Raw genomic sequence first — 24,997 nt, 5'->3', positions numbered from 1 at the left:
ATTGACTCAGGGGTGTGAATACTTATTTAAATGAGATATTTCTGTATTTAATTTTCAATACATTTCTAAAAACATGTTTTCACTTTGTCATTATGGGGCATTGTGTGTAGATTGGTGAGAAAATGTTTTATATTTAATCCATTTTGAAATCAGGCTGTAACACAACAAAATGTGTAATAAGTCAAGGGTTATGAATACTTACAGTAGGGCTCACCTACTTACAGTAGGGATGTGGGTGAGCAAAGGCAGTTGGATGAGGAAATTAATGGTATCTTTAGCTTTATCTACGCTGGCTTGTTGAAATGTAGGAAGTGACTTATGTGTCTTGACTTCTCTTTCCCTCTTCCAACACTGCATGAATTACAGTCTCTACTGTAGGTGAAACTACCAGAACAGTCTCATCTATGTGTTATCTATGTGTCTCTGTCTGTCATGAAGAAAAGCCTTATCACTGAAACCCCAGAATAATGAATCTAGGTCAATTCTCAACTCATTGTACTCTTCTCAGGTTTGTTAACCCCAACTTGGGTCCCATTTTTTATTAACTACAACTGGACTTTATAGAGCCTTCATAAACCCTTTATTAGGCCTATACAGTGCATTCAGAAAGTATTCAGACCCCTTCACTTTTTCCACGTGACAACCTTATTCTAAAATGGATTAAAAACAGGTTTTTAGAAAATTTAGAAAATGTATTAAAAATAAAAAACAGAAATACCTTTTTAAAGTATTCAGACCCCTTGAAATTTCCACATTTTGTTAGGTTACAGCCTTATTCTAAAATTGATTACATTGTTTTTTTCTCTCATCAATCTACACACAATACCCCATAATGACAAAGCAAAAACACGTTTTAAAAAATGTTTGCTAATTTATAAAATAAAAAATAAAAAAATGAACTATTACATTTACATAAGTATTCAGACCCTATACCTAGTACTTTCTTGAAGCACCAATCGCTGCGATTACAACCTTGAGTCTTCTTGGGTATGACGCTACAAGCTTGGCACACCTGTATTTGAGGACTTTCTCCCATTCTTCTCTGCAGATCCTCTCAAGTTCTGTCAGGTTGGATGGGGAGCGTTGCTGCGCAGCTATTTTCAGGTCTCTCCAAAGATGTTCGATTGGGTTCAAGTCTGGGCTCTAGCTGGGCCACTCAAGGACATTCAGAGACTTGTCCCGAAGCCACTCCTGCGTTGTCTTGGCTGTGTGCTTAGGGTCGTTGTCCTGTTGGAAGGTGAAGCTTCACCCAAGTCTGAGGTCCTGAGCGCTCGGAGCAGGTTTTCATCAAGGATCTCGCTGTACTTTGCTCCGTTCATCTTTGCCTTGATCGTGACTAGTCTCCCAGTCCCTGCTGCTGAAAAATCATCCCCACAGCATGATGCTGCCTCCACCATGCTTCACTGTAGGGATGGTGCCAGGTTTCCTCCAGATGTGACGCTTGGCATTCAGGCCAAAGTGTTCAATCTTGGTTTCATCAGACCATAGAATCTTGTTTCTCATGGTCTTAGAGTCTTTAGGTGCCTTTTGGCAAACTCCAAGCGGGCTGTCATGTGCCTTTTACTGAGGAGTGGCTTCTGTCTGATCACTCTACCATAAAGGCCTGATTGGTGGAGTGCTGCAGAGATGGTTGTCCTTCTGGAAAGTTCTACTATCTCCACAGAGGAACTCTAGAGCTCTGTCAGAGTGACCATCGGGTTCTTGGTCACCTCCCTGATCAAGGCCCTTCTCCCCCGATTGCTCAGTTTGGCCTGGCGGCCAGCTCTAGGAAGAGTCTTGGTGGTGCCAAACTTCTTCCATTTAAGAATGATAGAGGCCAATGTGTTCTTGGGGACCTTCAATGCTGCAGAAATTTTTTGGTACACTTCCCCAGATCTGTGCCTCGACACAATCCTGTCTCAGAGCTCTATGTACAATTCCTTCGACCTCATGGCTTGGTTTTTGCTCTGACATGCACTAAGATTAACTAAAGTCCAGCAATACAATTATATTCAACATTAAACAGGGCTGTGAATAGTGTAGCTTGACCCTGAGCTGGCGGACAAACGGTTCTTGCCTCTGCCTGTTGGTTCCAACTTTAAAAGTAACAACAAAGAAAGTTAGCAGGTCTATTAAGAAATGCTTATGTCACACCATCTGTATAAGGCATTTCTGTGCTGTGCCAGGAACTCTAAATGGGGAGATGGGAAACTCAATTTGATTAGTATTATTATATTCCCCTTTAATCTACAAATCTCATGATGTGACCATGAGACGTGGCTGTATCTAGGGGGATGTTTATATAGCTGAGCCTGCTAGCTAGCTAAATTTTTGGCTAGCTAGCAATTGCTGTGAAGTCACCGAAATTATTTGAAATAACAATTGAGGTAGCTACAATGTAATCTAACTCAACACTCAACTACTACAAATTACACTGAACAGAAATATAAACACAACATGTAAAGTGTTGGTCCCATGTTTCATGAGCTGAAATAAAAAATCCCAGAAATGTTCCATATGCACAAAAAGCCTATTTCTCTCAAATGTTGTGCACAAATGTGTTTACATTCATATTAGTGAGCATTTCTCCTTTGCCAATATAATCCATCCACCTGACAGGTGTGGCATATCAAGAAGCTGATTAAACAGCATGATCATTACACATGTGCACCTTGTGCTGGGGAAAATAAAAGGCCACTTTAAAATATGCAGTTTTGTCACACAACACAATGCCACAAGTTTTGAGGGAGCGTGCAATTGGCATGCTGACTGCATGAATGTCCACCAGAGCTGTTGCCAGAGAATTGAATGTTCATTTCTGTACCATAAGCTGCCTCCAACTTAGTTTTAGAGAATTTGGCAGTACGTCCAACCGGTCTCACAACCGCAGACCATGTGTAACCCCGCCATCCCAAAACCTCCACATCCGGCTTCTTCACCTGCAGGATCGTCTGAGGGGGGGTGCGGGGGTGCTAAGGAGTATTTCTGTCTGTAATAAAGCTGTTTTGTGGGGAAAAACTCATTCTGATTGGCTGGGCCTGTCTCCCCAGTGAGTGGATTAGGGCCTAATTTATTGATTTCAATTGACTGATTTCCTTATATAAACTGTAACTCAGTAAAATCTTTGAAATTGTTGCATGTTGCGTTTATATTTTTGTTCAGTATAATTTAAATTACAATAAATAAAGGTTAAGTTACTTGTTTTTCGCTGTCCATTGGCACCACAAGTGGGCATTTGATTTGCGAACTCACCACATGATCAGCGTCTTGTCAACATCACTAAAAAAGTACTTCAGAATTTAGGAAATTATCAAAATAAAAGTCCCCCACGGAACAGTAGAAAAGTGTCAATAACCTGTATTTATTCATGATATTAATATATTTTTAATTTATTTGTTCATATTTAAGTGACATTTGCATTACATTTGGGTTTTAAGACATGTTCCATGGTCAAATAAATGCCCCCAATGCGAATCACTGTATATGGAATACATATTAGCTTAGAACGAGTACTATTCTGGGTGCCGCAGTAAAAGTATTGTAGGGAATACTCAGTAGGGTCTGTAGAATGTAAATATGGTGTCATTTCATGGGGCTCTGAATAATACGTAGTGTTGCTGGCCTTTTGCTCCACCATTCCATAGGCGGCCACAATGCGAATCACTGTATATGGAATAAATAATAATCACGTGCACTTACTGCGTTACAGAAAACCTGCTAACCAAACAACATTGCAGGGCATGCTCACTGAATTCAAGGGTTACTACACAAAAAAATGCAAGTTTCTTAGATTTTTCTCAAACCTCAAAAGTCATCCCCTGATGTGGTTTAGGCATTGTTGTGAACACAAAAAATGAAATGTTGTTGTTTTTCTATTAAAAAAGTGTGAAGAAAATGGGAAAACCTGAACAAATGGGGGATATCCGAAACTTGGAAAAACAGAACCGAGAAAGTGGAATTTCGGAGATAAAAACAGAAGTAGGCTAAATTAAATAAATACGGATTTTAAAAGGCCCTACCAACGTTTCTTGGTGTGCATGACTGCACTTTAGAGTATGTGTCATCCTGCAGCACAGCATTTTGGGGAAGGTTAAGGTCAGGTCCAGTATTGACTATACACCCAAGAGGGAAAGAGGTTGGGCCATCCTATAAATGTTTTAGAGTAATATAAAAATACAATTTAGCAGATGCTTTTATCCAAAGTGACTTACAGTCATGTCTGAATACATTTTTGTGCATGGATGGTCCCGGGAATCAAACCCACTATCCTGGCGTTGCAATGCTCTACCAAGATGCATGGCATGGTTATAAATGCTTTGTGAAACCTCAATCTAATATGATTTATAAGGCCTTTATTAAGCGGTGCTTATGCCACCCTTTATAAAGCACAGGTTTATGTCATATTTGACATAGTGAGTTATGTCACATTTGACATTGGTGGTTATGTCACACAGTTATGCCACATTTATGAACCCTTTGTAAAGCATGACATATGGTTATAGATGATGTGTAACACATTTATGTAGTGTTTATGAAGGCTTTATGAAGCCTTTATAAGCTGCACTTCATTTAAAGCGGGACCAAAAGTCTGAAGTTGTAGTTTGTTTGCAGTGTAACCAATTTGTATCTACCCTTTTTCAACAGGGCCAGCGGTCCGATTCAGCACCTTTGAGAGCAGGGAGCCGATGCCCCCTCCCATGATTGGTCAACACACTGTGCAGGTTCTCAGAGACAGCCTGTCCTATAGTGATGATGTCATCAATCAGCTGCTGGCATCAGGGACAGTTGCCCAGAATGAAGTGCATTGAGAACTGTGCTCTATCTCAATTATTCTTTCCTGATAACTACATAAGCACTACATAAAGGAGGTGAAGACAGCGGATGCAAACAATCGAGAAAATAATAATTGAGAAAGAGCACTTGTGAAATTGGGACATGAGCAATTTACACACTCTAGATGGAGCCCAACTGTTAACCAATGAAAACCTTCACGTTCCACCTAGGGTTGCAAAATGCCGGTAACTTTCCCAAAATTCCTAGGTTTTCCAGAAATCCCTGGGATTTCCACCTAAGCCCTGGTTGGGCCACTCTGCAGGATTTATTGTGTTACTTCCTTGATACAAAGGTTGTGCTTTTGTAAACCATGAATAACCATCAGCGAGCAAAATTAAACCACAAATGTAGCAATAATGACATGATGACGTATGTACACAACCTTTCCTTAGCCAACTAGCATTGGTCTCAATGGCGTCACTTTGTGATTCACACATCATGATTGATCAATATGACACACTCTACCGTAGGTCTGACATTTCACTCAGGCCAGTGAAATAAGGAAAACATATCAGCCTTTGGAAGGATATCTCTTAATGCTATCTTGGTGGTCAGTCATCACTCATTACTGCTCTTAAATCCTTTATATCACATCCAGAGTTGATCCATGTTCAGCCTAGTGCACGTTTGTGCTGGAGATGCATACAACATTTTTTTTAATTAACTTTGAAATTATTATTGTAATGAAAAGCGCTTTACAAATGTAACAAATTATTATTATCAACCAGTGAGATCCAACTAGGTGATTTGTAAATGTTAACCTGACATTCATTAGAAACAAATAAAATTGTTCTAAACATAGTTGTTGTTATTTCACAGGACCATTTGTCTTGTGACCATTAGCTATGTTTTGCCTCTTAACTATTGCAAGTAAACATTTCTTATGGTTCAAACCACTCAAATTAAAAGATTAAGCAGCCCAAGTTTGGTAACAGAATTACAGTAAAATCTCCCTCAGCTTTTTTTATGCGACCAGGTTTTCCAAAAAACTCTGTTAAATATCTGCTCTGAATTAAGATTCCAAGAATGGGGTGTCAGCTATGACATAACACCTTGAGTTTGAACAAATATGTTTTGGTTATTGAACTACACTAGGTGAAGAGGATTTACATCCGGTAACGGGTCCCTGATCTGTACTATACAGAAATGCATATGAATATCATTCTCTTCATGCTGATGTATCTTGAATAGTTGAATAGGTACACAAATGTAGAACTATCTAATATCCTTCTTTGGCATATTTGGGTATTATTCTACACACTGGCAATTATGGGAATGAGCTCCGACCCCAAACAAGATCACATTTGGTTGGTGCGGACCAGACCAAATCTGAAACAATCACAGACGTCTATGTTTCACAAGTTTGGATATCACAGCACAGAAAAGTAGAGCACAGTACAGTACAGTAAAGTAGATATGTTCAAAACAGTACAGTACAGTAAATACAGTGGGGGAAAAAGGTATTTAGTCAGCCACCAATTGTGCAAGTTCTCCCACTTAAAAAGATGAGAGAGGCCTGTCATTTTCATCATAGGTACACGTCAACTATGACAGACAAATTGAGATTTTTTTTCTCCAGAAAATCACATTGTAGGATTTTTAATGAATTTATTTGCAAATGATGGTGGAAAATAAGTATTTGGTCACCTACAAACAAGCATGATTTCTGGCTCTCACAGACCTGTAACTTCTTCTTTAAGAGGCTCCTCTGTCCTCCACTCGTTACCTGTATTAATGGCACCTGTTTTAACTTGTTATCAGTATAAAAGACACCTGTCCACAACCTCAGACAGTCACACTCCAAACTCCACTATGGCCAACACCAAAGAGCTGTCAAAGGACACCAGAAACAAAATTGTAGACCTGCACCAGGCTGGGAAGACTGAATCTGCAATAGGTAAGCAGCTTGGTTTGAAGAAATCAACTGTGGGAGCAATTATTAGGAAATGGAAGACATACAAGACCACTGATAATCTCTCACAAGATCTCACCCCGTGGGGTCAAAATGATCACAAGAACGGTGAGCAAAAATCCCAGAACCACACGGGGGGACCTAGTGAATGACCTGCAGAGAGCTGGGACCAAAGTAACAAAGCCTACCATCAGTAACACACTACGCCGCCAGGGACTCAAATCCTGCAGTGCAAGACGTGTCCCCCTGCTTAAGCCAGTACATGTCCAGGCCCGTCTGAAGTTTGCTAGAGTGCATTTGGATGATCCAGAAGAGGATTGGGAGAATGTCATATGGTCAGATGAAACCAAAATATAACTTTTTGGTAAAAACTCAACTCGTCGTGTTTGGAGGACAAAGAATGCTGAGTTGCATCCAAAGAACACCATACCTACTGTGAAGCATGGGCGGGAAACATCATGCTTTGGGGCTGTTTTTCTGCAAAGGGACCAGGACGACTGATCCGTGTAAAGGAAAGAATGAATGGGGCCATGTATCGTGAGATTTTGAGTGAAAACCTCCTTCCATCAGCAAGGGCATTGAAGATGAAACGTGGCTGGGTCTTTCAGCATGACAATGATCCCAAACACACCGCCCGGGCAATGAAGGAGTGGCTTCGTAAGAAGCATTTCAAGGTCCTGGAGTGGCCTAGCCAGTCTCCAGATCTCAACCCCATAGAAAATCTTTGGAGGGAGTTGAAAGTCCGTGTTGCCCAGCGACAGCCCCAAAACATCACTGCTCTAGAGGAGATCTGCATGGAGGAATGGGCCAAAATACCAGCAACAGTGTGTGAAAACCTTGTGAAGACTTACAGAAAACGTTTGACCTGTGTCATTGCCAACAAAGGGTATATAACAAAGTATTGAGAAACTTTTGTTATTGACCAAATACTTATTTTCCACCATCATTTGCAAATAAATTCATTAAATATCCTACAATGTGATTTTCTGGATTTCTTTTTCTCATTTTGTCTGTCATAGTTGACGTGTACCTATGATGAAAATTACAGGCCTCTCTCATCTTTTTAAGTGGGAGAACTTGCACAATTGGTGGCTGACTAAATACTTTTTTTCCCCCACTGTAGATATGTTTAGTACAGTACATTATACTGTACCCTACTCTAGTGTGCTCTACTGTACTGTATTGAACTTTACTTTGCTGTACATTACTGTACATTACTCTACTGTACTATTCTTTAATGTACTGTTCTCTACTGTGCTGTCCAAACTTGTGAAACATAGACTTCTGAGATTGGTTCAGATTTGTCCCAGCCAGGGGCAGGGAGAGGAAGATTGAGAGGAATGTTTGGTCCTGACTGTTTTCACAGTCTTGCTTTGACCACCAAAAAAAAAAGTTATGAGCTGAACATAACAGTATGCTAGTGGAAGGGTGGACAGTAACAAGTGACCCAACTGTGGTTTGTTACTACTATGATTTCCCATTGTAGCCAATTCAATTGCAGTAATTCCATTACCGATTTGGTAACAGAATTACGGGATTTATCACTAAATAATTCATAAACAAACTTGATATCAGTAAAAACACTATGACTAATTGGTAGTTCTGCCTTTACTTGCTAGTTCTGTGAACTGTCATTATCCTTCCTCCTCATGAGGGAGAAATTAGAAAATATCTTAAAGATTTGTTGATTTTCGGTAACAGAGGCACAAGGAAATGTTTCTTAAACTTACAGAAGGCTAATCATTTCTGATATTAGTTGGCAGGGGTCTATATTTCAATATTAATGTGTTTTTCTATATTTCTAATACCTTTTAAGACTTTTTCTGGTATATGTTGTCTGAGACCCCTTTTCCATCTGCTTGACCAGAAATGAAAGCTTTTGCTTATTCCTAATTTTTAGGATGGAAGATTGTTGAAAAATGTACAGTTGAAGCTGGAAGTTTACACACACCTTAGCCAAATACATTTAAACTCAGTTTTTCACAATTCCTGACATTTAATCCTAGTAAAAAGTCCCTGTCTTAGGTCAGTTAGGATCACCACTTTATTTTAAGAATGTGAAATGTCAGAATAATAGTAGAGAGAATGATTTATTTCAGCTTTTATTTCTTTCATCACATTCCCAGTGGGTAAGAAGTTTACATACACTCAATTAGTATTTGGTAGCATTGCCTTTAAATTGTTTAACGGGTCAAATGTTTCGGGTAGCCTTCCACAAGCATCCCACAATAAGTTGGGTGAATCTTTGCCCATTCCTCCTGACAGAGCTGGTGTAACTGAGTCAGGTTTGTAGGCCTCCTTGCTCGCACAAACTTTTTCAGTTATGCCCACATATTTTCTATAGGATTGAGGTCAGGGCTTTGTGATGGCCACTCCAATACCTTGACTTTGTTGTCCTTAAGCCATTTTGCAACAACATTGGAAGTATGCTTGGGGTCATTGTTAATTTGGAAGTCCCATTTGCGACCAAGCTTTAACTTCCTGACTGATGTCTTGAGATGTTGCTTCAATTAATCCACATAATTTTCCTTCCTCATAATGCCATCTATTTTGTGAAGTGCACCAGTCCCTCCTGCAGCAAAGTACCCTCACAGCATGATGCTGCCACCCCGTGCTTCAAGGTTGGGATGGTGTTCTTCGGCTTGCAAGTTATCCCCCTTTTCCACCAAACATAACGATGGTCATTCTGGCCAAACAGTTCTATTTTAGTTTTATCAGACCAGAGGACATTTCTCCAAATAGTACGATCTTTGTCTCCATGTAAAGTTGCAAACCGTAGTCTGGCTTTTTTATGGCGGTTTTGGAGCAGTGGCTTCTTCCTTGCTGAGCAGCCTTTCAGGTTATGTCGATATAGGACTCATTTTACTGTGGATATAGATAATTTTGTACCTGTTTCCTCCAGCATCTTCACAAGGTCCTTTACTGTTGTTCTGGGATTGATTTGCACTTTTCGCACCAAAGTACATTCATCTCCAGGAGACAGAACGTGTCTCCTTCCTGAGCTATATGACGGCTGCGTGGTCCCATGGTGTTAATACTTGCGTACTATTGTTTGTACAGATGAACGTGGTACCTTCAGGCGTTTGGAAATTGCTCCCAAGGATGAACCAGACTTGTGGAGGTCTACACATTTTTTTCTGAGGTCTTGGCTGATTTCTTTAGAGGCACTGAGTTTGAAGGTAGGCCATGAAATACATCCACAGGTACACCTCCAATTGACTCAAATGATGTCAATTAGCCTATCAGAAGCTTCTAAAGCCATGACATCATTTTCTGGAATTTTCCAAGCTGTTTAAAGGCACAGTCAACTTAGTGTATGTAAACTTCTGACCTACTGGAATTGTGATACAGTGAATTATAAGTGAAATAATATGTCTGTAAACAATTGTTGGACAAATTACTTGTGTTATGCACAAAGTAGATGTCCTAACCGACTTGCCAAAACTATAGTTTGTTAACAAGACATTTGTGGAGTGGTTGAAAAATGAGTTTTAATGACTCCAACCTAAGTGTATGTAAACTTCCGACTTCAACTGTATATATACAGTGGGGAGAACAAGTATTTGATACACTGCCGATTTTGCAGGTTTTCCTACTTACAAAGCATGTAGAGGTCTGTAATTTTTATCATAGGTACACTTCAACTGTGAGAGACGGAATGTAAAACAAAAATCCAGAAAATCACATTGTATGATTTTTAAGTAATTAATTTGCATTTTATTGCATGACATAAGTATTTGATACATCAGAAAAGCAGAACTTAATATTTGGTACAGAAACCTTTGTTTGCAATTACAGAGATCATACGTTTCCTGTAGGTCTTGACCAGGTTTGCACACACTGCAGCAGGGATTTTGGCCCGCTCCTCCATACAGACCTTCTCCAGATCCTTCAGGTTTCGGGGCTGTCGCTGGGAAATACGGACTTTCAGCTCCCTCCAAAGATTTTCTATTGGGTTCAGGTCTGGAGACTGGCTAGGCCACTCCAGAACCTTGAGGTGCTTCTTACGGAGCCACTCCTTAGTTGCCCTGGCTGTGTGTTTCGGGTCGTTGTCATGCTGGAAGACCCAGCCACAACACATCTTCAATGCTCTTACTGAGGGAAGGAGGTTGTTGGCCAAGATCTCGCAATACATGGCCCCATCCATCCTCCCCTCAATACGGTGCAGTCGTCCTGTCCCATTTGCAGAAAAACATCCCCAAAGAATGATGTTACCACCTCCATGCTTCACGGTTGGGATGGTGTTCTTGGGGTTGTACTCATCCTTCTTCTTCCTCCAAACACGGCGAGTGGAGTTTAGACCAAAAAGCTATATTTTTGTCTCATCAGACCACATGACCTTCTCCCATTCCTCCTCTGGATCATCCAGATGGTCATTGGCAAACTTCAGACGGGCCTGGACATGCGCTGGCTTGAGCAGGGGGACCTTGCGTGCGCTGCAGGATTTTAATCCATGACGGCGTAGTGTGTTACTAATGGTTTTCTTTGAGACTGTGGTCCCAGATCTCTTCAGGTCATTGACCAGGTCCTGCCGTGTAGTGCTGGGCTGATCCCTCACCTTCCTCACGATCATTGATGCCCCACGAGGTGAGATCTTGCATGGAGCCCCAGACCGAGGGTGATTGACCGTCATCTTGAACTTCTTCCATTTTCTAATAATTGCGCCAACAGTTGTTGCCTTCTCACCAAGCTGCTTGCCTATTTTCCTGTAGCCCATCCCAGCCTTGTGCAGGTCTACAATTTTATCCCTGATGTCCTTACACAGCTGTCTGGTCTTGGCCATTGTGGAGAGGTTGGAGTCTGTTTGATTGAGTGTGTGGACAGGTGTCTTTTATACAGGTAATGAGTTCAAACAGGTGCAGTTAATAAAGGTAATGAGTGGAGAACAGGAGGGCTTCTTAAAGAAAAACTAACAGGTCTGTGAGAGCCTGAATTCTTACTGGTTGGTAGGTGATCAAATACTTATGTCATGCAATAAAATGCAAATCAATGACTTAAAAATCATACAATGTGATTTTCTGGATTTTTGTTTTAGATTCTGTCTCTCACAGTTGAAGTGTACTTACAAATTACAGACCTCTACATGCTTTGTAAGTAGGAAAACCTGCAAAATCGTCAGTGTATCAAATACTTGTTCTCCCCACTGTATATAGACTCTGAGCTTTCATTTGACACCCAATGTGACATGCTCCCAATTTGACATGCTCATGGGGCCTTTTAGATGGATATGCCCAATGGCTATAGAGTACCACAGTATAAGTCAAAATACCCATAAAACCTAGCGGTCAAACAGGGAAATGGTTCCAATCGTTTTTTTCCATAGGGGATTTTTAAAAACACTTAAAATAAGGGCTGTGTTTCGAGTAGGCTTACCCTGCTATAACGTTTTGGTAACCGTGTAAATCTCTTTAGGACAAGGTGACTTTTATCAATATATTTACTTGTACAGTCCATTCGGAAAGTTTTTATTTCTAAAATTGATTAAATTGTTTTTTTTCTCCTCATCAATCTACACACAATACCCCATAATGACGAATGAAAAACAGGTATTTCTAATTTTTTGCACATTTATTACAAATAAAAAACTTAAATATCACGTTTACATAAGTATTAAGACCCTTTACTCAGTACTTTGTTGAAGCACCTTTGGCAGCGATTACAGCCTCAAGTCTTCTTGGGTATGACGCTACAAGCTTGGCACGCTTGGCACACCTGTATTTGGGGAGTTTCTCCCGTTCTTCTCTACAGATCCTCTCAAGCTCTGTCAGGTTGGATGGGGAGTGTCGCTGCACAGCTATTTTCAGGTCTCTCCAGAGATGTTTGATCGGGTTCAAGTCCGGGCTCTGGCTGGGCCACTCAAGGACATTCAGAGACTTGTCCCGAAGCCACTCCTGCGTTGTCTTAGCTGTGTGCTTAGGGTCGTTGTCCTGTTGGAAGGTGAACCATTAAGGCCTGATTGGTGAAGTGTTGCAGATATGGTTGTCCTTCTGGAAGGTTCTCCCATCTGGAGTTCTGTCAGAGTGACCATCGGGTTCTTGGTCATCTCCCTGACCAAGGCCCTTCTCCCCCGATTGCTCAGTTTGGCCGGGCGGCCAGCTCTAGGAAGAGTCTTGGTGGTTCCAAATTTCTTCCATTTAAGAATGATGGAGGCCACTGTGTTCTTGGGGACCTTAAATGCGAAATAATTTTTAGGGTATCGTTCCCCAGATCTGTGCCTTAGACCCCTTGGTTTTTGCTCTGACATGCACTGTCAACTGTGGGACCTTATATAGACATATGTGTGCCTTTCCAAATCATGTCCAATCAATTGAATTTACCACAGGTGGACTCCAAGTTGTTGAAACATCTCAAGGATGATCAATGGAAACAGGATTCACCTGAGCTCAATTTCGAGTCTCATAGCAAAGGGTCTGAATACCTATGTAAATAAGCTATTTCTGTTTTTAATTTTTTATACATTTGATAAAATTTCTAAAAACCTGTTTTTGCTTTGTCATTATAGGTTATGGTGTGCATATTGATTACAAAAAAAAAAAAATATATATATATATATATATATATATATATATATATATATATATATATATATATATATATATATATATATATATATATATTAATCCATTTTAGAATAAGGCTGTAATGTAACAAAATGTGGAAAAAGTCAAGGGGTCTGAATGCTTTCCGAATGCACTGTATTTACCCAGTAAACACACAGTAATTAATGGGCTGTAAAATGAAGAGTTACCCTATGTGGAAACAGACACCACTTCATCCTACCTACCCTGTAAGCGTGAAGGTGACCATGTAATAACAGTTTAAGATCACGTACAGACTTGCTGTTGTCTTTACGGGATGGAGTCGTCCAATGCAGTGGTACCTCACAATTAACTACATTGTATCGACATGGAAACAGACACCACTTCATTTTACAGCCCTGTTACTAGATATATGTTTTATTTAGTCACATACCAATGTAGTTGCAGTGTACAGTGAAATTATTAAGCATTGAGCTCCAACAGTGCAGGTGTGAATGAAATAAATAATAATAATAAAAATAATAATATACTGTACATGTTTACAACTGTGACAATGATAAATATAAATGTCCATTGGGGTGTGGGTAATTGTCCGTTGATGGGAAGGGGAATAAAAATGTCCATAGCGGGAGCAGCAGGGGAGGGTAGGAAGTAGTGGTGGCTATTCAGCATGATTAATGTCCAAAGGGGGAGCAGCGGTGTTTAATCCATGATGCTCCTATACTGCCCGTGTCTAAGTGATGGAAGCATGGAGAATAGGCCGTGGCTCGGGTGGCTGAGGTCCCTGATTATCTTCTTGGCCTTCCTGTGACACCTGGTGTTGTAGGTGTCCTGGAGGGCAGGCAGTGTGCACCCAATTGTGCATTCGGCTGAGCGTACCAACCTCTGTAGTGCCTTGCGGTCAGCGGCAGTGGAGTTGCCATACCAGACTGTGATGCAGCCTGACAGTATGCTCTCGATGGTGCTCCTGTAGAACACTGAGAGGGCCCTCAGGGACAGGCTGAATTTCTTGGAACTGTGTGAGGCCATGCAGTCGTGGGTATACCGGAAGTACAGAGGGGACTGAGGACGCACCCTTGTGGGGCCCCCGTGTTGAGGATCAGGGTGGGGGAGGTAATGTTGCCTACCTTCACCACCTGGGGGCGGCCCATCAGGAAGTCCAGGATCCAGTTGCATAAGGAGGATTTCAGCCCCAGGGGCGTGAACTTAGAGGGCGCTATGGTATTGAAGACTGAGCTGTAGTCGATGAACAGCATCCTCACATATGCATTCCTCTTTTCCAGGTAGGTGAGGCCAGTGTGCAGTGCAATGGCGTTGTCCGTTGATCTGTCGGGGTGGTAGGCGAATTGGAGAGGGTCAAGTGTTTCAGAGAGGGAGGAGATGATGTGGTCTTTTTCTCCCCAATTGGTAGTTACAGTCTTATCCCATCGCTGCAACTCCCCTACGGACTCGGGAGAGGCAAAGGTCGAGAGCCACGCGTCCTCCAAAACACAACCCTGCCAAGCCGCACTGCTTCTTGACACACTGCTCACTTAACCCAGAAGCCAGCCGCACCAATGTGTCGGAGGAAACACCATCCAGCGACCGAAGTCAGCTTGACAGGCGCCCGGCCCGCCACAAGGAGTCGCTAGAGCGCGATGGGACAAGGAAATCCCGGCCGGCCAAACCCTCCCCTAACCCGGACGTCGCTGGGCCAATTGTGCACCGCCTCGAAGCACTTCAGGATGATGGAAGTGAGTGCTATGGGTCGGTAGTCATTCAGTTCAGTTACATCCCCTTCCCAAAAGTACATTTTGAATGCTTAGCAGGACAGGAAAAGTGTCCAATTCACGCACTTAAGAGAGAGAACATCTCTGGTCATCCCTACTGACTCTGATCTGGCGGACTCAATAAACACAAATGCTTCATTTATAAATTATTTCTGAGTGTTGGAGTGTGCCTCTGGCTATCAGTAAATAAAATAATAAAATATTATTGTGCCGTCTGGTTTGCTTAATATAAGGAATTATAAATCATTTATATTTTTACTTTAACTTTTGATACTTAAGTATATTTAAAACCAAATACTTTTAGACTTTTACTCAAGTAGTATTTTACTGGGTGACTTTCACTTTTACTTGAGTCATTTTCTAGTAAGGTATTTTTACTTTTACTCAAGTATGACAATTTGGTACTTTTTCCACCACTGGCCCCTGCCACATACGCCTCATATCCGACCTGCTGAATTGCTCCTCCATTTTGTCCCTATACTTGTGTCTCGCCATCTTGATCGATCTGCGTAGATCGTATTTGTACTGTTTAACCATACAATTGTCCCCTGTCACCTTGCCATGTTTATAAGCAGCATCTGTCTCGTTCAGTTTCCTGACAAGGCTGCCATCAATCCACGGTTTTTGATTTGGGTAAGTTTTGAAAGACATCATCTATGTATTTTTTTTATGAATCCGGTGACTGAGTCGGCGTATTCATTGATGTTATCCCCAGAGGAGACCTGGAACATATTCCAGTCCACGTGATCAAAACAGTCTTGGAGCATGGATTTTGATTGGTCAGACCAGCGTTTTACAGACCTGACCACCAGAAATTCTCTCTTGAGTCTTTGTTTGTAGGCGGGGAGGAGCAAAATTGAGTCATGGTCAGATTTGCCGAAAGGAGGACGGGAGATAGGCTTATACCCATGTCGAAAAGGCGTGTACTAGTGGTCCAGCGTAGAATCTCCGCTAGTTGGACAGTCAATGTGTTGATAGTAATTTGGGAGCACGGTTCTCAAATTACTTTAGTTGAACATTGAACATTGCCTCCGGGTACATTTTACATTTACATTTACATTTTAGTCATTTAGCAGACGCTCTTATCCAGAGCGACTTACAGTCAGTGAATACATATATATATATATATATATATATATATATATATATATATATATATATATATATATATATATATATATTTTATACTGGCCCCCCGTGGGAATCGATCCCACAACCCTGGCGTTGCAAACGCCATGCTCTATCAACTGAGCTACATCCCTGCCGGCCATTCCCTCCCCTACCCTGGACGACGCTGGGCCAATTGTGCGCCGCCCATGAGTCTCCCGGTCGCGGCCGGCTGCGACAGAGCCTGGATTCTAACCAGGATCTCTAGTGGCACAGTTAGCACTGCGATGCGGCGCCTTAGACCACTGCGCGGTCTCCAGTTTGTTCAGGGTCCAATGAAGATCTTTGAGAGCATTTTTGGTTTCGGCATGGGGCGGGATGTATACAGCCATGACGATAATCCCTGAGAACTCTCTTGGAAGGTAAAAAGGACAACATTTGATGACCAACTATTCCAAGTTGTGAGAGCAGAAGCTCGCAAGTTCCTGTACATGTCCATCGTCGCACCCCTTTATTGGTCATAAAGCAGAGACCTCCGCCTTTGTTCTTGCCAGAGAGAGCCCTCTTCCTATCTGCTCGATGAACTGTAAAACCCGCTGGTTGTATATAATCCATTTGGATGTCGGAGGAAAATCTCAGAAAAACAGAGTATGTTGCAGAATCTGGAAGGAGATCCTTGCTCTGAGTTCGTCAAGTTTATTCACTAATGATTGAACATTGGTGAGTAGTATGCTCAGTAATGGAAGACGGGTGGCCCTCAATCTCAATCTCACTAAGACCCCCTGACGTCTGCCTCTCTGTCGGCGTCTTCGTTTCCTACTCTCCAGTAGGACTCCCAGGCAACCCAGTGCCTCACTGAAGAAGCTAGACCATTGTTCCGCCATCTCCGTGAATTCGGGAAGGTCGGGTGGACGGTGAGTACCCAGCGATCCATATTCCAATAGTTCTACCCGGGTGTATGAAGTAATGCACGAAAACAAACTGAGTAAGAAAATTAGATAAAAACACTAGAAAAAGTAGAAACCTCCAATGTTTTGTAGGAACTCAAGGTGCCATCTCCAGCCACACCAAGCTACGAACATACATGGTAGGTAAAGGTAAAGTACATAGAAATAACGGGAGATATCAACACAAGGATGACTTGGAAGGTATTTTTTTGGTATTTACGTGGTAATAAATTATAAATGATGTATGTTTATTGGTGTTTCTTAGGTATTCATTTGAAAGAGACTGGCATGACTATGTATTTCCATAGTATTAAGATTGTTCTTACTTGTACTTACCTTTAGGAATAGAATGTGTTAGTATATAATTACATTTTGTGACTGTGTTCCTTGGTGTTTCTTATATATTACATTGAAATAGTGGCATGACTAGGTATTTACATGCTGTAGATGTTAGCTGTTACTTAGTTATACCTACCTTCTTACTTACTTGTACTTACCTATAAAAAAAAAACTGACTTTGTATTTACTAATTAAGCAAATAAGTGCTTACTTGCTTGATTACTAGTAAGTTTGTTTAAGACTAAATGGTTACTGCATATTTTGTTTATTTACTATGTATTTACCTAGTAATTAACGGGCTGTAAAATGAAGGGTTACCAGTGTTTCAAAAAAATAATTCCCAGCATAATTCTTCATTCAAATAGCTCTTAATGTATGTGTGCAATGAAATGATCAATAAAGTGCTGTATGCTGCTGTTTTAAACATAATCACTCTGATCATAACCCCAAATGTGGTGGTCTTGAGCAACTTCAGTCAATCCTGTACTATTACAGGCTCTAATTCTCATGAGTTACAGTTATGCTTCTGGATGCTTCTGCAACGGAAACAAGTGTTTCTTATTGGACAAGCACAGGTTAGTCCGTCCCATTTTCGGCATGTTTGCTTCCATTTAGTTCATGGTGAATACACCTCAGGAATAGACAGCCATTGGTCATTTTGATCCACATAGGAAAATGAACCATCCTGAACTAGGCCCTGTTCGAATACTCTTCAAGTGCATCCTTCCTTCGTCACTTCCTTAAAGTCACTGATCTGACAAGACATAATTGGTGAAAGCCATGCAATGGAAAGCTATTTTACCCCAATCTAGTCATGTCAAAACAGTTATTATTCAAGGGAGGGAGGGAGGAAAGGCTCGATTCAATCCGTATCGTGGAAGATCCGTGGTGTAGCGCGATTGAAATGTAAAGGTAATTTCCGAATGAGCTGACATATGCAGTGTTCACCGTGAATGCAGTCTGCGAACGCGGGAACATTGCCTTTAAATTTCAGTCGCACTATACCATGGATCTTCCACGATAAGGATTGAGTCGAGCCCTAAACATTATTAAACATGGAGTAACCAAACAGGGAACTTGAATTGTTATGGGTGTCATGCAAATAGACATGGCATAGAGAACCATGGATATTATTGTGTTTCTACAGCCACCATAGTGGACAGATAGTGTGATGCACATTAGAATGTTTTTCTGCTTCTATCTTCAGACTGTCTCCCTCGGGAGCAAATATTGGGACGCCGGTGATTTGGGAAATATATCTGATAAACATTCAGGGTTCGGAATTCGGTTGCAAATAGGTGAATAAAAGAGGACTAATGCACGAAATACCAAAGATAAACAAGAAATGGTCCAAAGTTCAAGCGATGTTGTTTTTATGTAATATTTTATATAAGACCTCATCATCTCATTTCGAGCACGCTGATATGAAGTCTGAGGAGAGCTGTGGAAAATACTTCCTGTTTTCCGTATGTGGTCTGCTGACGCTTTAAGGGGACGGGCCGGTTATCCAGCTGGGGCAGCTGTTCATGACATTACCTTTCCCCCCACGGCCCACGCTGCACTGCTCTGGCATCAGCCAATGGGAACTGAACCGCACCACCATCACTTCCAGTTTCGTGTGTCTACCCCGTTTCCATAGCAGCAGTTGATTCCCACCCCTACCCCCTATTTTCTAAAGAAATAACATGCAATGAGATTAAATAACCAGACCAAAGACGAATCTATGGTTTTAACCGAAGTGCCGGGGAAGAGTGGAAGGAGAGGTTGAATGCATAACACATCTGTGTGGCTGCTTGAGGAATATGGAAGTATTTTAGCTTTCTTTATTTCATATGGCAAGCAGTTAAATTCACTGGGACTATGGAAAGAAAACACTTATTATCAAGTAATATCAATAACCCTCCTTTATTAGCATTGACTGAGCAAGCTAAATGGAAATGAAAATAAAAACAAGCGTTTTTTATTGGACAGATGATACCTCCCAGTTTTACTAATTTCCGGAGTGTTTTCTACTGTTAACTGCCTACCAAACATGACCCTGGTGTCAACCTTTTTAGGTAACTATAGAAAGGTGGGTTGTTTAGCAACAAAACCGATGTGTGTGCAACCGTGGAGCACAACAGGCGGGTTTGGCTTAGAATCAAAGGATTGTTGACAACATGTCAACTATATTTCCTCTCCAAATCTTTATTGAAAATAGAAATACATTTGACAAAGAGAACTTGTTGTCTCTCAAATACATTGTTACAGTTGTTGGTTAGCTAGCTTTTGAATTCTAGCTATATTAGCATAAACGTGACGAGTCAAAACACCTCAAAACAAGACATGGTATCAATAACAAGATACAAATGAGCCACCAATGATTCCCCACATGGCAGCTTCTTGTCATTGTTGCTAGCTATCTTCAACATCAATTTTCGTGACGTTGTCAGCTAACCCGTCTATGCCATTTGGGACATTATCTTGACAGGCAGGATAGAGTCGATCGATCAGCAAGAACGTGAAGCAAGTTGACTAATTTAAGTATTAAAAAACCTTGTCTTCTGTTGACAGACAATCCACATTAGAGGTTGAATCAGTAGTGAATATTCAAACCGACTCTGGGTAAGTACAATGGCTGCCTTCATTGCCAAAATCTCATAACATGGTTGTTATCAGCTCTGTTCAGGCAACTGTCTCGTGAGCGCTGAGCAGCAGCAAACGGAGCAGTTGCTATGGCTATTCACAAGCAGAGCGACTGTATTGCATTAGTGGAAACCAAGACTGTTCTTAGGGCATATCTGTCAGATTTATCTAGCGGAAGTGGCTTTTCGTAGCAGGTAGGAGAATTACGAGAATTGGGAAAATTAGCGTGGCAGGTTAAGATAATTAGGTTAAGGTTAGGAAAAGGGTTAGGGTTAGCTAAAATGCTAAAATTGTCCCTGACGCGACTCGAACATATCTGGCTACAACAAGGCTTGCCCTGAGAACAGTCTTGGTTTCCACTAATGCAATGGTGCCGCAGAGCGAGGACAGAAACATTAGCAACTAGGAGGAAGTTATTTCGGCTCATAAAAATGAGCACGGAAGGGACAGGAGTGATTTTTATCGGAATGGGACAGGAAAGTTCCGGGTTATAGAACTGTTGCGGGATCAGGCCAGTACAGGAAACAATTTGAGGAGACGGGACAGGAACGAATATTTACTCCCATGTCAACCTCTACTGTCCTGTCCTGTCCCAAACTTGACTCTAGAACTAGAACTTGACCCACAAGACCCGCAGGAGTCCTGTTCCCATGTCAACCTCTAATCCACGTACCACAGCCTTGAGCAGTCTCTCTCATTTGTTCATGTCTTCCATTATCCATCTCTTCATCCATTCATCTTTTTTTTTTGTGATAACATGCATTGTGTCCTTGTTGTGGCTTCCCCTTCATACGGTAATGATTTAAGCATGCATTTTTTGGGGAGGACACTCTGTGCCCTGCCTGTTGCAGCTTGTCCTGGCTTTCCTCTTTCCCCTTCCTCTCCTGTGCTGGTCAAATGGAAATAAAATAAATACCACAGTTTCCACCCGAATATAAAAAATGTCATCCCCATGCTGAATCCTTGCCTATCCTGGGTGTATTGTACTCTGTTCCCCCAAGGGGTCACAAAGGGTTCGTGGTTTGAGGTAGCAGGAAGCGGAACTTAACCTCTGACCATGGCATGCTCTCTGTACGTACTTATTGGGTTCACATGCCTGCCCAGCCTATGTTTGACTTATACTTTGGCGAAAACATAACAAAGAGATGGGGTAAAAGGCCGTCTGAGAATTCAATTCAGATGGTAGATTTTGCCATTGGCTGGTAGAATGTCTTGTTACCAGCCACCAGGGGTGGAAAGAGTACTGAAATATCCTACTCAAGTAAAAGTACTGTTATTTCAATGGCATTTTAATCAAGTAGAAGTAAAACTAATGGTGTAAAAAACTACTCAAATAAAAGTAAAAAAGTATCATAAAAAAAGTACTAAAAGTAGTTTAGTAAATAAAAACATTGACCTTATAGCTAATTTCGCTAAGGTTACTTGAAAGTTGTTACATATTTTCAATGCAATTATTTGAAAAAGTAAGAGAGGAAATGAATGTACAGTATGAACTAAGTTAATTTATTGTTTCAGTTGCAGCATCTGTGTATAAAAAACTAAGGATTTGTCAATACTATTAATATTTGAAAATATATTAATCACTTAAAGCAATTAAAGTGTATTCATGAATTATAAGCAATACAAAATAAAGTACATAAACAAAATATCACTCATTCACTCCCTCTTTCGCTCACTCACAAACTCCCTCTTTCCCTCATCTTTCTCTCACTCACTCACTCTCTCACCCATACAAGGCTAAAAAGGAGTGCCAGGGCACACTGGATATACCTAAAGGATTTTATGTCAAATTAGCTCTGGCGGCAACAACTGACAGAACATCTGTCAGAGTGCATTAGGTTATGTAGTGTTCCTTGAACAAAAACAGAGGAGTTCTGTTCTAAAGCCTTCACTTCTCTCTGAACCTGCTGTTCAGTTTCAGCAGGCGCTGATTTTCAAATTAATCGAGTCTACCCTGGCTCGCTTTGCAGTGAAGAGTAGTCCAACACAGCTAAAAAGACACTCACAGGTGGCAGAAGCAGGCAGGCCTGTGTTCAGTTTGAGGGACAACATTTTGTCTGACACGCAGGCAAGGTATCATCCAGCTCCTCTGTTTTCTTGTGACCTTTTAGGCAGATTGTCATAGCTAGCCACCATGCATGAAATGCTATAGTATGAATCTGCAGGTAGCTAAAGCTAACCAACTAGGTTCAATGTTAGCTAGCTAGCTAATGTTAGGCTATAACTATCAATGCAAATGGCTTTCTGAGATACAAATAATATTACTACACAGATCATACACGTAGCGTTAGCTAGTGAGCCAGCACGCTAACGTTCGCTAACTAGCTAACAGTACGCTTTAACTTGCAATGAAAACATATTTCTGACAAAATGAGAAACGTATAATATCTGAAAATATACTGTAGCTAGACTCTTACCGGTATACAGTGCATTCTGAAAGTTTGTTTCCCTCATGAATCTACACACAATACCTCATAATGACGAAGCAAAAACAGGTTTGTAGAAATTTCTGCTAATTTATAATAAATAAAAAACTGAAATATGACATTTACATAAGTATTCAGACCCTTTACTCAGTACTTTGTTGAAGCACCTTTCGCAGAGACTACAGCCTCAAGTCTTCTTGGGTATGACGCTACAAACTTGGCACACCACTATTTGGGGAGTTTCTCCAATTATTTTCTGCAGATCCTCTCAAGCTCTATCAGGTTGGATGGGGAGCGTTGCTGCACAGCTATTTTCAGGTCTCTCCAGAGATGTTCAATCGGGTTCAAGTTCGGGCTCTGGCTTGGCCACTCAAGGACATTCAGAGACTTGTCCCAAAGCCACACCTGCATTGTCTTGGCTGTGTGCTTAGGGTCATTGTCCTTTTGGAAGGTGAACCTTCGCCACAGTCTGAGGTCCTGAGTGCTCTGGAGCAGGTTTTCATCAAGGACCTCTCTGTACTTTGCTCCGTTCATCTTTGTCTCAATCCTGACCAATGTCCCAGTCCCTGCTGCTGAAAAACATCCCCACAACATGATGCTGCCACCACCATGCTTCACCGTAGGGATGGTGGCAGGTTTCCTGCAGACGTGACGCTTGGCATTCAGGCCAAAGAGTTCAATCTTGGTTTCATCAGACCAGATAATCTTGTTTCTCATGGTCTGAGAGTCTTTAGGTGCCTTTTGGCAAACTCCAAGTGGGCTGTCATGTGCAATTTACTGAGGAGTGGCTCCCGTCTGGCCACTCTACCATAAAGGCCTGATTGGTGGAGTGCTGCTGAGATGGTTGTCCTTCTGGAAGGTTCTCCCATCTCCAGATTTCCTCTGTGGAGCTCTTTCTGAGTGACCATTGGGTTCTTGGTCACCTCCCTGACCAAGGCCCTTCTCCCCCGATTGCTCAGTTTGGCTGGGCGGCCAGCTCTAGGAAGAGTCTTGGTGGTTCCAAACTTCTTCCAGAGTACCCTGCTATTCCCGAAGGATCGAAAAATCTCTTCAAGGAAATTACAGTAAGTGAGTCCTTTCAGCCAACAAGGCTGGCCACGCGCATGCATCAGGCTGATGTCTGGGTGGTTGGTCCTTATACCATTGGGAAGCAGTACGAATCAGTGTCTGATCGCGAGACGTATGTACAGGTACTTGAGAAGTGTTCTCTCTGTTTCATTGTCATTTCAGTCGTAGTTAGTATTTCGTATTTTTGCTGTCAGCCTGTTTTTGGAGACCAATTTGCTCCTCCTTTATTTTATCGTGACAAGTCCGTTATTTTGTATCCTGGCTTTGGGACCACCAGTAAAGATCCTTGTTTAACCACCTCTGCCTACTGCCTACTGTCTATCCTGCACCGCACCTGGGTCACACCTCACACTAACCCTTACAGTAGATACATCTCTTTTATATGTTGATATTTGGTTGCGTGGTCAACCAATCACAATTTAAATAGTACTTTTGTAATAAAGTAAATAGCCTAAAGTTAAAGCTATTTTCCAAACTAATATAACATTCAACTTTAAAATGAGAAATATCCATGGCCACATTTTGCGGTAACTGTAACTATATATGTCTTCTTCTTCTAATAATAATAATAATAATATTATACACTACATGACCAAAAGTATGTGGACACCTGCTTGTCGAACATTCCAAAATAATGGGCATTAACCCTTTGACGTGTATGATCACGTATTTGTGATCATTGTTTAGTGGTCCCTGCAGCATACGATCTCAAATATGTGATTGGAACAGTAGCAACAGAATGTATGATGCAACAAACGAGTCTAAACAGCATTGTTGTCTGAACAGCATCTAAATATTTTTTTGTACTGATGGAAAATAAAGGTCTTAAACTTTATTCCTCAATTTTACATTTTATTGGAAAAGATAAATGCGAACTTCATCATCCAAGCATCACACGGAACACATCCACTGTCACACCCTGGCTCTGGGGACTCTTAAATGTTGAGCCAGGGTGTGGACTTGTTATGTTTAGTTTTCTATGGGTTTTGTTCTAGATCGTTTATTTCTATGTTGGCCAGGGTGGTTCCCAATCAGAGACAGCTGTAGCTCGTTGTCTCTGATTGGGGACCATATTTAGGCAGCCTTTTGGCATTTTAGTTTTGTGGGATCTTGTTCCGTATGGTTTGTTGTTATTACCTAGAACTTCACGTATCGTTTTGTTGTTTTTGTTCGTGTTGTGTACACTTAATAAAGTATGTACGCCTATCACGCTGCGCCTTGGTCCGCTTCTCATAACGATCGTGACAGAAGATCCCACCAAGAGAGGACCAAGCAGCGTGCCAAACAGGAGAAGTTGGCGATGTCCCAGGTGGGCGAATGGTGGTCATGGGAGGACATATTCGCGGGCAGAGGGCCATGGGCAAAAATAAATGCCCAGGCAAGAGAGGAGAAATGGCGCCAACCGTGCCGACGACGGACACGCGAGAGGCAACCCCAAGTAATTTTTTTGGGG

At 41.5% G+C, this 24,997-nt stretch overlaps 1 protein-coding gene across 3 annotated transcripts in view; it reads left to right on the top strand.

The window, feature by feature from the left end:
* Positions 1-24,997, top strand: part of sugct (succinyl-CoA:glutarate-CoA transferase) — a 237,238-nt gene that overhangs the window by 197,533 nt on the left and 14,708 nt on the right. For 2 of the 3 annotated variants that reach the window (XM_084147018.1, XM_084147021.1), the window contains one exon: positions 4,624-5,771. The exons of the other annotated variant lie outside the window; for it this stretch is intronic. In XM_084147018.1, the coding sequence (XP_084003144.1) occupies positions 4,624-4,787 (164 nt within the window). In that variant the 3' untranslated portion in view covers positions 4,788-5,771. Of the gene's footprint in view, positions 1-4,623; positions 5,772-24,997 lie in introns of those variants that run through there. 3 annotated transcript variants of the gene reach the window in all.

Source organism: Coregonus lavaretus (assembly GCF_964263955.1).
Source record: "Coregonus lavaretus genome assembly, chromosome: 2".
NCBI classification, from domain to species: domain Eukaryota; kingdom Metazoa; phylum Chordata; class Actinopteri; order Salmoniformes; family Salmonidae; genus Coregonus; species Coregonus lavaretus.
This window is presented reverse-complemented; position numbering and strand designations above follow the sequence as displayed.